At 34.9% G+C, this 14,931-nt stretch overlaps 1 protein-coding gene across 3 annotated transcripts in view; it reads right to left on the bottom strand.

The window, feature by feature from the left end:
* Positions 1-14,931, bottom strand: part of CACNA2D1 (calcium voltage-gated channel auxiliary subunit alpha2delta 1) — a 390,747-nt gene that overhangs the window by 89,111 nt on the left and 286,705 nt on the right. For all 3 annotated transcript variants that reach the window (XR_009959084.1, XM_062581330.1, XM_062581317.1), the window contains exons 8-10: positions 13,979-14,048; positions 13,054-13,104; positions 11,606-11,705 (exon numbers count right to left, since the gene is read on the bottom strand). Coding sequence is in view for 2 of the 3 variants with exons in the window: in XM_062581330.1 (XP_062437314.1) it covers positions 11,606-11,705; positions 13,054-13,104; positions 13,979-14,048 (221 nt within the window). In the remaining variant the exon portion in view is untranslated. The remainder of the gene's footprint in view (positions 1-11,605; positions 11,706-13,053; positions 13,105-13,978; positions 14,049-14,931) is intronic.

Here is a 14,931-nt window from a genome sequence, read left to right as displayed (position 1 = left end):
AAAGCATTAGGGTAGGTAATGGGTAGCTCTTTTGGGCACGCAGCCCCCCCCAAACACTGCAAGCCACAGCACCCCAAGGGTTAAACCAAGGGACAAGAGGAAGGGCTGGTGTTCTCAGACACTGCGCTGCTGCTAGAAGAGTTACCTTTACATTGCCAAAAGTCTCCTTTACTCCAGAACCTGGAGACCTGCTTCTCCAGAACCAGGACCTGCTTCCACTGTGAGCATCTTCCTTTAAAACTCCTACCCCAACACAAGGGTATGAGAGGCTTCAAGGGAACAGGAAGAGAGATGTGTATTTATTTACCCTGCCTCTTTCCATTCTTGTGGATATGCTTGGGGGATATGTTGGGAAACCAGAAACGAATATCAGCAAGAGGCCCTACAACAAGTTCTTTCTTTGAGAGGGTGTTATGAGACAAATTAGCAAAAGAACTCACACAGGAAGGCAGCAAAATGAAGGGAAGAAAGCATCAGTATTCAGATGACACTAAGTGATTCAAATGGATGGCAAGAAGGGAGATATACAAGGATTGAAAAGTATTTGAGGGAGATAAGTAGAAAGATCAAAGCTAAAAAGCAGTCAGGAAAAGCAGCAAACAAAAGAGAGGAGAAGAAGGAAAACACCTATAATACTATATTCATATATTCATATATTCTTCCTGAAAAAAGATTCAGTTCAATATGTTAACTGCCAAACAGATAGAAATTGTCTTACCTATCAGGAATTTTTTTGATAAATCTGTCTTTTGCAGGTAACAGTCAACCTCTCCCAGGCTGGCAAGTTTTAGCAAGTAACACATAGCATGTGACTCCCTGGGATATCCGCACTTTAGCATCACAGATCTTTGTAAATGTGACTATCTTGAACTCCTTGTGAAATAGCTGTAAACTGTTCTCATTTTATTGGTGAGAAAAGTGAACCAACAGGGAAGAAATCAAGTAAATCAGAGGCAAGGATGGAGCTAGAAGCCTTAATCTCTTATTCCCCAGGACTAGAACATGCCCTTGCCTTTTCCATTTCCTTTGTCCTCAAATTTGCTTTTCAACTTAGTATTTGTTATTTTACTATCTCCTATTTTAACCACAAGGGCAAAAAAGGCACAAATTCTTAAAGTATGAATTCTCCTAAGAAGCCCTTGTCACTAAAACTTCTTCAAAATGCACATCCAGTTATTGAAATTCATTCTGAATAATATAGCACTGCCAGAGAAAAATCTGTACTGTACTGTATTATTTAACTATAAGCACAATATTTAAATTCATTTTGCTTCTTTTATTGTAAGAAAACCCAAAGAATCCACTTCATTGAACTCTGAATTAAAATTATTGATAATGACAGGTCTGGCAAACAAACAGACATCATCAACAGGGGCATCACAAACATATGCTTTTGGAAGAAAAATTATAAAGAGCTGGGGCATTCATTTCTCTTGATCAGAAACTGCTCATCAGAATTTCTGATGATCAAGAAAACTTCTTCTGCTGCATCTGATGCATCTAGATAAAAATATATATATTTATTTATATATATATATATGCTTAATTGTTTTTATAATCTAATGAAGAAAGCAAGCTCAGTCTGGAATCTATGTATCTGATGCAATGCGGGCAAAACATTCACTCACTGAGGACTGCTACAATCCTCAGCACAATACAAATGAGTCAAACCCAATAAATCAGTAAGTTTTAAAAACTTTTCAGGCTTTAGTCACTAGGTGGCACTACAATAAAAAATTTGACCTGGTCTTACTAATGTTATTTTACATGGAAAATTTACACCTTTGGTAGTGGTCATAAGCACTTTCTGTGAATGGCAAAATTTTCTCATTAAGTTAAAACAATTAAGCTCTTGGGTGCCAAATGAGTCAAAAAACCTACAAATATCAAAAACCAAAATATCAGAAAAAAAAAATCAGAATGGTGAACACAGGAGGTCCCAGCTCTGGGAGGACGGATATCTATTTTTCCCTACAAGGAATCCTTATTACCAAAACAAGCATCTGAACTTCCAATGGCTTCACAAATCGCTTTTACAATATACACAATAGGGAAAGCTGTAAAAAGTTAACATTTCTCAGTTGATCCTCTCTCTAAATGTCTTTCTGCCTCTCCAAACACTCTACAAGTGATAACAATCTTATTTACCTACTGTTTAACATGAAGTCAAACTAAAAATTCAGATTATTCCAATTTACTTGCTATCTCCCTAAAGATACTCATCACTCATCCCACAGTTAGTTTACTGACATTTACTGATTAAACATGTCTAATCAGAATTGCTTGAAATGACATTTAACAAATTAATATTATATATATAAACTGATATTAAATGAGAAACTGTCTTTAACCATACGTATATTTTCAAACATTCAGAAACATTTAGCATTTATAGAAAATCAGATAAACTTGGACAAAGCAGTAATTATACTTTAACTTGCTACAAAGACACAACTCATCCATTTTAAACAGTGTTATCGTGATAGATGAATAAATCAGAAATATTACTTTGGGAATACTGAAAATTATGGAAAATACGGTCAGCTTGCTGAAGATCTAATCAGATACCAGTGTTGCTGATCTTCAATCTACTGGGATTCGTTGCTATGCTACTTCTACCTCATGGCTAAATCAGCTTGGTGACCCAGTTGTATCTATACATATTAAATGAGCAATAGTGAAATAGATCTGATTTCATCAGGCTTTCATCTTGTAACGAAATCCAGCTTTGCTGCTTTCTTTTCCTTTTTTTCTTTTTTCCTCCCCTGCTGCTGTAGGCTCTGTAATAGGATTTTAGGGTTAATCCCAAGAATAACTGAATGTTGAATAAGGCCAGCTACAATCTATATTTTAGCAGTGAGAGGATATTATAAATATTTATCAGAAGCCATTTAGAGAATAGTAAGAAAGCAATTTGCAAAGTTTTATCGGCATGTATCCCAGTATAATACTGAAAACATTGAGGCTGTTCAAGGAATAAAGGTCTGTAATTTGACATAGCAAAAATAAAATATGAGGTGTTAAAGTTCAGCATTCGTATGTTGTTATAAAATAACTGTTTTTTCCTATCCTATGATTTACATAGAGCTAGTCTTCAGCTACAGAGCATAATTCTACATATGCTTTGTAGAAAAAATGCAAACTTAATTCTACGACTTAGTAGGAACACCTCTGTACTTTTTAATTGATACTTCAATTAGATGAAATAGGATGAAATAAAATTAAGATAACATAACAATTTGTAATAGTGATGTTTCTTGAAACTTGAATTACATCACATTTTCCTTTTGTTTTCATGGTGCTAGAGACACATATATAATACATAGGGAATGCATATAGATATAAGCTGCAAAAATGCTTAATACTAAATTTGTCAAAAAGATCTTGAAGGCTCAGAAGCAGCAGTGTTCAATAACGATGTAACTAATAGGCCATGAAATATCTGCTGAAGAAATTATTGTAACACAGAATGAGATAAATCTTTGGGAAAGGAACAAATACTGGACCAAAATCTGCTCTTGACACTTGAAAAGAGGAGACAATAAAAATCTGTATTGATGCCCAAAGTAATCCCCCCAGGAGGGAATAGAGGTGGCTTTTCTACACATCTTGAATTGTAAGTTACAGAGCATACCAATAAATGTACAATTTCCAGCAACACCCCTGCTCCTGACATCTAAAATTAGAATTTCGATGTCTAATTTCCATTTCCTTTGGCTCTTTATCCACTCAATTACGCTATTCCCTAGAATCAGCACTTTGTGACAAATCTAAAATGAGACAGATCTTGTTTTAAGATTTGTCTTTTTTCCCCTTTTCCTACCCTTTCCACTTCTTTTTCTCTCTTACATACCTTTTGGACATTCTTCTTCCATAGCAAACAAAAGTTACAGTTAATAAAATAATAGTGGAAACTTAGCTGATATGCTACAAAACAAATAATAACACAGAAGAAGACAAAAACATAAAACTTAAGTTCCTAATCTCATTCTTAAATATTTGCCTGTTGTTTTTAAATTTGTTTCATTCCCACTGACTCCTTTACGCTTTCTCAACTGAGCAGTAATAGTAGGATTCAGCTCATCTAATTTCAGTCATTTTTAAATTGGAAGTCTAGTGGTCAAGGCGCTCCGAGCTGTGATTTGTCCTGAGAGCGTCCTAGACAGTCAAGATGAAGGTCTTCTGGAGATGATTTTCATTTCTCTCCAGTAACTATAATGTAGACAATAACTTACAGGAGATACTTAACTTTTACATGGTTAAAATTAGATGAGAAGAATTCTAATATAAGTTGCAGGAATTGTAGCTTCAAAATCTTTATGCTTTCTGAAAGCGCACTTACCTATAAATCATGCTTGAAAATATCTCATAATTACGAGAAAAATGTATGTATTTTGTTTCTTCTTGTGAAGCATCTTATAGATACACTTTTAAAAAAACAGATCATTTGTTGGGGGCAAAAATAGTTTATGTGTAATGAAACCAATCCCTAAATTCAGATGCCTTGGTTATTATTTTGTAACCTCAAAAAAAAAAAAAAAAAAAAAAAAAAAAAAAAAAAACTTTATCTTCTAAACTTTTCTCAGGATTATGTGTAGCTATGTAAGGATCAGTTCAAATGAGATATTGGGACTAAACAGTTGGAGCATGTGCTTTTCTCCATTCAAATAAATTTCACAGTAATGAACTGGGTATGTTTACTGGGTATGTTTAGAGGGTCTCTGCACAGAAATGTGAGTCGCTTGTGAGTGGAATCCAGCTGCCTCTGCTTTTTCTAGGGCTTCTTAGCTCGAGCACAGTTCTGAACCAGGCACACCAACACGGCTCCTGGAGATGGTTTCTAGTGCTAACAGTAATTCTCAGAGAGAGCATATGAAGTTTAACCTTGAACTATCATCCTGATGTTTCATGTATTTTATTGGTCTTACATGCTGGCATAATATTTTAACCCAAGTATTACCAATATTTGTAACCAAGTACCATAGGGAGCATTTATCAGCGGGATAGCAAAGCGACACTTCATTTTCAACCCTTTTATCACAGATTATTCGGTATTTGTCTGCTTATAGAACCACTTGCTATTCTGTCCTATCGCACAGACAGTATTGTGGGGCTGGTTAAACTGAAGATAATATGGAAGTTTTAAGTACAACAGGGATAAGAGAAACTCTAGCAATGGATAAAAGAAAGCCTAACAATGAAACACTTCTGTTGCTAGATAGATATGGCTAAACTGTTAAGTATACACAGAAAAGGCTGAAGTATGAGGAAAATGCTCCCTATTTAGAAAGATGAAGGCTAATGTATTCATATCACACAAGGACGATGAAGTACTTTCCAGACCATTAGTAACTAAGGAGGATGATAAACAACTACTGGGGATAAACAGTTAATTCAGCGAGACAGAAAAAAAACCGATACATAAACCAAAACAAAGAAGATTTTTATGTATTCTTGATTTAAGGCCAAAAAGGGGAATGAGATAATCTAGTCTGACCTCCTGCATGCTGTCTCGACACCCACATATCACTAGCCCATAAAATTCCCATGGCTACTCCTGTAATAGACCTTAACGATTATGTTTAGTGGTAGACGCTTGCTTCAAGTGCATCTTCCAGGAAAGCATTAAATATTGATATGAAGACAACAAGAATCATTCTTTGCAATGTGATGCAGTATGGAAGCATATTAACTATTCATTGCCATTCAAATTTATCGAGCTTCAGCTGATGATTCTTGTAAAACCTCTAACAGACAGTTTTGAGAGTCTTTAGGGATGCAGGAGCTTTCCCCAGTGACAGCACTTCTTGCCTTTTATAAATTCAGTTCTCAGCCTCTTCATTTATATGCTCTAAAGCAATCAAAAACCAAAGATAATTTTTTTTGAGTTTGAGAGTACATTTGACACTCAGCTTCTCAGAAGACTCATTCAGGACTCTGAGATGATGCTTACCTGAACCAAGCAATCAACTGTAAACCACCTTCTGTCCCGACAGAAGGCACCTACGATTGTTTTTTTTTGTAAAATTTGAGCCAACCATTTTTCTTTTAAATTAGTGATACTATACACGTTTATGTAGCAGTATTCAGCCAGAATACAGGAGACAAATATTCAAAATTAAAGTTCAAATACTTATTGCCTTCTTCCCAAGTGAATCATCAACCCATATACTATTTAGACAGAAAGCTGTCTCCAGCCATGTCACTGAAGCTGCACCAGCCTTTATGATCCATCGTGTCAGGTGAAGGTTGCAGGAAGTCTGACTCCTAATGGCCTTTTTTTTTTTTTTCTTTTCCCTACAAACCTGCTTTTCTAAGGATCAGCCTTCTGTTGACAACAATTAACCTCATTTCAAAGAACTAAGTAATACATCCCCCTCCTAATCTTCCTCACTACCCCAACTCCACATGAAATACTTTAATAGAGTGTTATTTACTTCTTTTTCAACTTCATTTTTTTTAGAGGAGAATAAAAATAAAACTGTAATTCTGTGAGCAGGTAAAAATTTTGTGATGTTGTTGATAGGAGAATATTTCTTGCCACTATTTCTACTCTCATTCATTCCATTAGGAAAGAAAATTCTTTCTAACTTTTAACAACTGCTGGCTTTCCAGTTCCCAAATTTTTACCAGGTCCCTAAATTGCCTCCTTTCTTATTTACAAAATATGCATCATCATTAAATCTGATAAACAGGTCCTTCAGAAATATTCCCCATACATATATTTGCACAGGTATCTAGCTTAGTTCTTCCTGAAATTATTAGTAATGCAACATTTGAATACTAAATTTTGAACTTGTTCATAAACTCTGTTTCATCCCTGAACGTACAAAGCTCACAAAACATACCTTTCTAAAAACATACAGAGCAGTTCACTTGGTCCCTGAACAGGGAAGGTGGAAGATACTGATCTTCTTTTAAGGAGCACTAATGATCCTCCTAGGAAGGTGTGCTCCTCCGCAGCTAGAGTCGTTCTCCTTTATCTTGCAAACCAGCAGTGGAATTTATGAAAAACTTCAAGGTCATGATACAATTAGATGTTTCATGGTTAATATAACCATAAAGCTTGACACTCATCTCTAAACATGCCTTCAGGTTATTTTTCACTGACTGAGAGAAAAAGAGATAATATGTATTTGTTTCCTGCCTTACAGAGCTCTGATTCTGAGGAGACTGTATACTTAATAGTACCTACTGCGATTTGGTACTTGGAAGGCTCTAAGACCACATCAGTAAGAGAGATATTCATGCAGACCGACAGCAGGAGTCTCTTTTTGTTTTTAATTTATCAAATAATGAAAGAGATGACAGATGTCTTTATATTTTCTCCTTAAGACTGTCTGCTATGGAAAATGAGAAAGTAAAGACTGAAGAGCATTAGGAAGTCTGCTGGCAAGCCCCTTCATACAGAAGTCCTTTTTATTTCCTCCTCCAGATCCATCCATTCTACCACTTTAGCGTAGCCAGTAACTCCCCCTGATACTGTTGACAAGTTGTATTTCTTCCTCATGTAGTCACGTTATTTAGAATTCTTAACCACCACTGAACCCTCTGGGTCAAAATTCAAAATCACAGGATGAAAATACATCTTTATAGTGTATAAATTTGTAATTTAATTTAAAGTTCACCAAAACTACTTTAAATGGAAGCAAGATAATGAAGGAAACTGACAAAGTTAATTTTAAAACAAACAAACAAAAAATTCTGGAAGCTTTGTCAATTGAGTAGAAGAAAATAAAATACACTCATACAAATCCAAAACTCCTAGCACAGAAAGCATACACCTAACATGCTAACAGGTTGAAAAGTCTAGTATCGTGCTCCCGTTAGCAGGGCTTCCAGCTAAGGTCTCCAACCATGTTGTGTTTGCCAAATTTTCAAACAACTTAAGAATTTGTTAAGGAGGGAAAAGGAGAGAGTGTTTCCCTGGATCTAAGAGAATGTAAGTGTAATTTGAAGTGTGGAATACAGGAGGGAACAGGCAATTGAAAAGGAAAGGATCTTTCACATATGGAAAAGCTCTTTACTAAACATTTCTGTTGGTATTAGGTTAATCATATCATAATAATATTGTGATGAGGAAGGCATAAAGCTAGTAATAACTTGACGGTATGGGGTCCAAATGAACAGGCTAGCAATCACTGACCTGTGGGAATTACATAGTAAGTAAGTTGCTATACAAAATCAGTGAACAAGGGGAATGTATATTCCTTAGATTACTTTGATGAGCCCCAACGCCAATTTGACTGCTTGGATGAATAGGTTTTTTTTCTTGGAAAACAATTCACCCAGAATCTCCTTCCCTCTGCTTTTAGTCCACATGCAAGAACTGCATAAAAGCTGGAGATGAGCTTTCAATTTCCCAATATCCGGACTCTGTTATCACCAGTGTGCTCATAACACCTAATTTCCAGTTCCTAAAAAGCAAGTAGTAGTAGCTTGGGTTTCCACAAAGGGTGAGTGATTCTAAGCAGCCCTCTAGCTCCTGATCCTCTATTGCATGTCTGTGTTTTCCTTTGCATGGTTTCCCCGCCTCTACAGACTTGAAGTTGAAATACATTTCTCCGGCAAGCTGCAGCCTACACACCATCATAAACAAATTACACTCTCTGTGTCAACATTTGAAACCAAGTCACTAAATCATAGCGTGCTGGGATGGAATTGCTGCCCCTATCATCTACCACTTACTGCTATCAAAGCATATAACCGGATTAGTGGGAAAACAGCTGTATTACTCATACGTTTAAGCTCTTTCTAACAGCAGGTTTCCTTTCTGCAACAAAGCGCAGCACTTCAGATAAGAAAAATGCAAATCCCAGAGGAAATCGTGACATATTAACCCCTGGCAGTCTTTATGTGATTTAATAGTTCATTCAACCCTTTCTCCCTGGAAATAAGTGCAAAAATTATATTAAATCAGCAGAACTAATGTATTTTAGCACATCACTTCTAAGCTTGCTGTTCCCCAGGATTTCTCCATATATCAGGCATGGTTTATTAAATCACCCTGTCACTTTCTAGAAATGATTGACACAAGCCTAAATCCATGACTTTCATTTGTGGGCATGAATCACCACTATACATGTGTGTTTTGTGGGCAAGATCTTGGCAGAGGTTAGTTGCAGAAAAGCTCTCTAGTTAACTCAAAATCACATTACTAAACATGTAGCATATATGAAAGAACGAAGAAGTAACTAACATCAGCTTTGTAGTAGATAACACTTTATAAAAGCTATGCATGTGCATATGCTTGTATGAATACCCTTGAGAACAAATAATACTGTGTTACTATGTCAGCTTTTAAAGTAGTATAATCTCTTGACTTAACCTTGATTTGAGGCTTTGGTTGGACTGTGGAAAAACTGAGAAAATTTTAAAGAGGGGAAAGCCCTAAAAAATGACTAACTTTCTTCTGCTTATTTCTATTGCCTAAAGAATGTCAAGTAGTAGTACAATCCTTTACTTCCTATTTGTAGCGTATTTTCTGTCACAGAAAGAAAATGTCAGACAACAAACACAGTCTTTCCTACAACTCCAATATGTAAGTCATTTAAATACATAAAAACATAAGTTATACAAAAGAATTGCAATACTGAAAGGATTTAATACTCAGTTTTAAATCATAAATGTACAACACCAAACTGCACAGCACAAAATATATGGAGTTGCCATGTTCTGGTATGTATACTTCTGAGTGTCATCTTCCCCCAAGGATGAACACAGTATTACACAAAACGTCTTCTTTGGTTCTGGACTCAGATATTTGACATTCGAAGAAGAAAGTTCCTTACATATTACAAGTTACAAAACAAAATGCAGAAAATACACAAGTATTTCTAGTTCTCTTTTAATACAACTCAAAATCTTGGGGTTTTACTAGAATAACACTGAACCTTAGCTAATTACACCCTAGCTCTAAGTACGGCTTGTTACCTTGGTGTCAGTGCTAAGACATATCATCTCTGATCAGTTGGGAGTATATGAAGGAAAGAGTTTGGAAAGCTCTGTAAACCAGGAGGTACCCAGGCTCCAGATCTTCCTATGGCAAAAACTGATGTAGTTGGGAGTAAAGCCCTTTTTTTTTAAAAAAAAAAAAAAAAAAAAAAAAAAAAAGTAGTGAACCTAACAAGATTTCAGCTCTCACATCATTACTGAAAAGTCTATTTTCCTTTACAAAACCATTAGTTTCATTTTTTTTCACAGCAGCTTATACTAAAGAAAATCATCTAATCCACTATCAAAAAAATTTAACAAAGGAAATGCCATTGCAAATAAAAGCTCTTCTCTACTACCAGGAGAGAGGTCTAGCTAGACTAATAGCAAAAGAAGAAGCAATAAGCACTGTTCAGAGAGATTTCTGATAGCGATATTTCAAGTCTTTCTCCCTGCAGGCTGGCTACAACACATCTATAGAAGTTGAAAATTGCTTCCAAAATCACTGCAGAGTTATGTAGCACATAGACTGTCTCTTGTCATTAAAAGTATGTCAGTGTTCCCAGTCTAAATCCTTAGACTTCAAACTTTAGAGTTCAACAGCTAAAAAAAGGGGGGGAGGGGAGGCAAACTGCCCAAGGCTAGACCATGACATTTGACATTCAAGGTATGAACTCGAAAACTAAAAGTTGCCCACACTAGCTCCCCCTTTCCCCCAATCTATTTTATTTTTTTTCCTCCTTCTTGAAAAATGGAAATTTTGATATTAAATTCTAGGTAAGTACTGAAAAGACTGAAATGCTGTTACAAAAATTCTATTTTAAAGAACTGTTATAAAACTCTATTTTAAAGAAACTGAAGTTTTAAGTCTAATATCCAAGTTTAAAGTGTTGTAATTATGCGCAGTACTGAAGTTTCAGACCATATCATGTACTGAAAGATCGCAGCTGCTGAAAAGCCACTCTCCAAAAAGGCAGCCTCTCCTCCATTTGATAACTCTTAGGATCCTCTTCTTGCCTCTCTGACCTGCACTTCACATGTGCTGTCCCTGTGCATGTAAATTGTGTGAATTTTAAAGACCATGCATGGACTCCTCCCTTTATTGCATTACTTATTATGGGAAAAGCTACTTTTCTTTTCCCATTAAATTGCCAGCTGTTGACCTTATCTGGAATACCTCTTCGGTGGCATATGGCTGTACCTGTTTGGTCACAGTGCATCAATTAAGCAACTCAAATGTCTACGGTCTGGAAAAGAGACTTCCCCTTACCTTCTCTGTTTGATTCTTTCCCCCAAAATAAACTCTCATACTGCAATATTGAACCAATTATTTCAGCAGGATTTGCATGTACCAAACAAAGAGAAGATGCATTACACACATCAGAATTATACATTGGAAAGGGGAATTTGACCACATAGAAGTTTAAGTGACTTTTACTTTGATTATTTCACTATTGCAGCTGATTATCTCTTCATTCAAATGTATACATATCAATAACGTATCACTTTTCATTACACTTTACAAGAAAACATTTAGCCAAACATGGTATTTTGTAATAATGTTCAAGTCTCGTAGGAGCTTAATACTCTAGTCCCTCATATCTGGCATTGAAAATAGTTTGTTTATGGCTTTGTTGACAATTCAAACTTTGTTGAGAGAGCAGATACTTACTGAAACTACATTCACGAAGTCATCGTCAGACAAGGTCTCTAACATCTCAATGACAGAGGTGCGGATCAGCTTCAGTGTCAATCCACTGACACTCCCACTCCTAAAAAAAATCCGCAGAATAAGAAAAAAAAGAGATGACTAATGAATTGCATTTAAAATGTAAAATGAAAACAGAATGCACAAACGAGTGATCTCATCAACTTTCACACTTGAATTTTCAATAATTTTCCTGAAGTGTTAATATAGCCCCAACTAACCATTAGTGACTTTACATTAATAGAATAAAAAATGAAGTCCAACACTGACACACAAAGCCACAATTTTGAGGCTTAGATAAAGACATGGTAATATATCATTTGCTCATTTTCATTTCAAGAAATCTAGAAAGTTTATCACATTCAACTGATGCATTATCACAGCATTTTATACTCCTATATAGAGCTCCACAATTTTACATACCTAAACGGCAGCTTTTTTTGATTTAAGGCAAAACCCAAACTGAAGTTTAAAAATAACAAATGTTGATTAAATCCACTTCTGATATGGAAGCACTTGACCAAATTTAAAAGCACTAAATGAAAATTCTCTTATTGAGAATTTTTTCCAGCATAAAGTAATGTTTGACACATCGCATTCAATGCCTTCTTCAGTCCCTTGACATTGGCTAAACACAGGAAGCCTTGACAAGGCAACAAGAGTTTTCTGAATTTCTTTGCTCAATTTCTATACTACATGGAATAAATCTCTCAGTATAAATGCCAAACATGCGCTGAGTTTTTACAGGGAATCAGAAACAGCAGGTGCAAATTTGTCATTCCATGTCATAACATTATTCTTTTCTGTCCTTAAAGAATAACCCAATTTAAATAACTGGTCAATAAGGACAAAGATGGTTATACTGACAAAGTGCAACCTTTACTAAAACACAGAAATTCTCTTCCATTTCCTTTTAGTCTTATTTCACATTTAGGTAGAAATATATCTATCCATTAAAATAATTTAGATTACTTAGGGATTAATGTTCTACAGGATGGAACTTGGCAATATTTATATATGAAGGTAAAACGTGCAAAGTCTGCAAAAATTCTGATCCTTCAGGCTCATTAAATCATGACTACATACACTTTTATGCTTCTAGTCATTTGTTTTTGTTTTTGTTTTACAGAAAATTCTGGCATTCACATGAGAAATTTCCATTGATTACTTTAGTGACTTAAGTAAAAAACACTTTCTTATGCACAACAATTTAAACAACTTTCAGGTTTCATTTTGGCTTTTTGGAACTGTTTTTCTCCTGTGTGGTTATTTTGTTCACATCCAAGATTTTATATGCTCGCATATTAGGACTTCCTAATCTTCTCTGCCTTTACAGCATATACACATCTGTGCAAGAGATATGAAGTACTTTTTTTCTCTCTAATGTCAATATTCAGTCATTAAACACTTACGCATCAACTAAAATAAGCATGTCTTTGGGAGAGGCAGCTCCTTGGATATACCTGAAATAAAAAAAGATATAAATGATACACATTTGAAAAGAATACTGTTGTGTTTCATCTAAGCGACTCCGTGATCTCTGAACCAAGTCTAGTTGAAGCAACAGTATCCCCCTATTGCATCTAGTAGAAAACCATGTGCCATCATTTTCTCTTATTAATTCTTCTAAGTAAAGCTCAAACAGCAATGGGAAAACCTGGAAGTAGAACGTACTGATTAAAAATCCTTCTTTTCAGATGTCAGTAACTGAAAGGGGTGAATACTATTTCAGAACTAAAGATCTTGATGACAGGTGAACTGAATTACTGCATCAGCCCATTTTAGGGAAAGGTATTTTGTCTGTATAAAGAGTACATTGAAATAGTGTGAATCCCAATATCAACATTCATTATGCCTTGAGAGACTAACAGAAAAAAAATCCTGAGAAACAATACTAAGGAAGAGCATTGCCTCCACAGTGCCCTCTCTCTGAGATCTGGTGATCATTGCATCAGTCTAAACCAATGAGACACATTTGTAAATGTTTGTAAAGATCTGGAAGAATGGTTCAATCTGATAATCTGAATTACATTCCATTTTGGCACTAAACCGAGGTATTTAATTGCCTTGTCTTCATATCTATTTCATAGTCATCCTCCTAATGAAAAGGCCTGTGTAATGCAACAGTATTACGTAGTGTGCTGAATATCGTATAACAAAGAGTGTAATGTAGATACTGTCTACTGAGAACAATTAAATCATCTGAGAAAGAAAGCAAAAAATATTTAAAAGTGAGGCCTATTAGTGGTAAATAATAATTAGAAAATGTCTTTCTTTAAAATCTTATCTAGAAATCAAGAGATCTATTTGCTTTAAAGCACTTTAATGAAAGCTTACCATGGTCTTCTGCGAACATCATACAGGTCTATCTTGTTTGGAGTTCGACTTTTATCTACCCATGGGGAAGCTAAAAAAGTAGGAAAAAATGTATAGAATAAATTGAAAAATATCTAAAGTATTTTAAATGTAATGTATCAATGTCACAGGCTCTGCATAAATAGCAGCATCCTGCAAGAGAGGTTGGTATTTTTGCAATCTATTTCTCAAACATATATATATAAATACAGACAGACATAGCTATTTTATGAGCACATAATAGAACAGAATAGAATAGAACTATAATGAAGGTTTTAAAGGACAAAATCTTGTTGAAGAAAATATTTATTGACTACAGTTGAGTAATGACTTTAATAGAACCACCACTTCTACCAAAAATTTTGCAATATGAAATATTTTTTTGAACAAGAAAATACCTTATTTTAAAAAGAGTTAAATATTTAATTATGTTATATATAGTAATACAGTCCTGTTACAAGTGAAGTTTTGCATCTAAAAATTTATTCTCTGAGTCAAGAAAGCTTGGCCTAAAACCATAAATTACAAAAGAGACATGAAAGTATCACTTTTTCTGAGCATAACATCAGATAAAAATATCAAAGTGTATGTAAAAAACAAGGGAAGATTAATAACCTTTTTTAAGTATTTAATCTAAGATTTATCATAATTTTCAACAAGAGTAACAATATTTCCTTACTGAAAAAACAAAATGAGCCTTTCCAAAACGTCTGACATCTTAACAAACAGAAATAAAAATGTGAAAAGTTACCTGAAATGAAATCATACACTATAATTTGCTTTCTCACTGCACACCAATAGCATCAGGAGAGCCATGTTAAACATTTTTCTGTCTAGTAAATAAAGAGAGATATAGGCACCTCCAGGGTGATTCTTCCTAAATATGCAGCCATGTAAAACAAATGGGAAGAGTTATGATTCTCTCTCCTTGAATA

Source organism: Rhea pennata, chromosome 1, assembly GCF_028389875.1.
Source record: "Rhea pennata isolate bPtePen1 chromosome 1, bPtePen1.pri, whole genome shotgun sequence".
In the NCBI taxonomy this organism is placed as follows: domain Eukaryota; kingdom Metazoa; phylum Chordata; class Aves; order Rheiformes; family Rheidae; genus Rhea; species Rhea pennata.
This window is presented reverse-complemented; position numbering and strand designations above follow the sequence as displayed.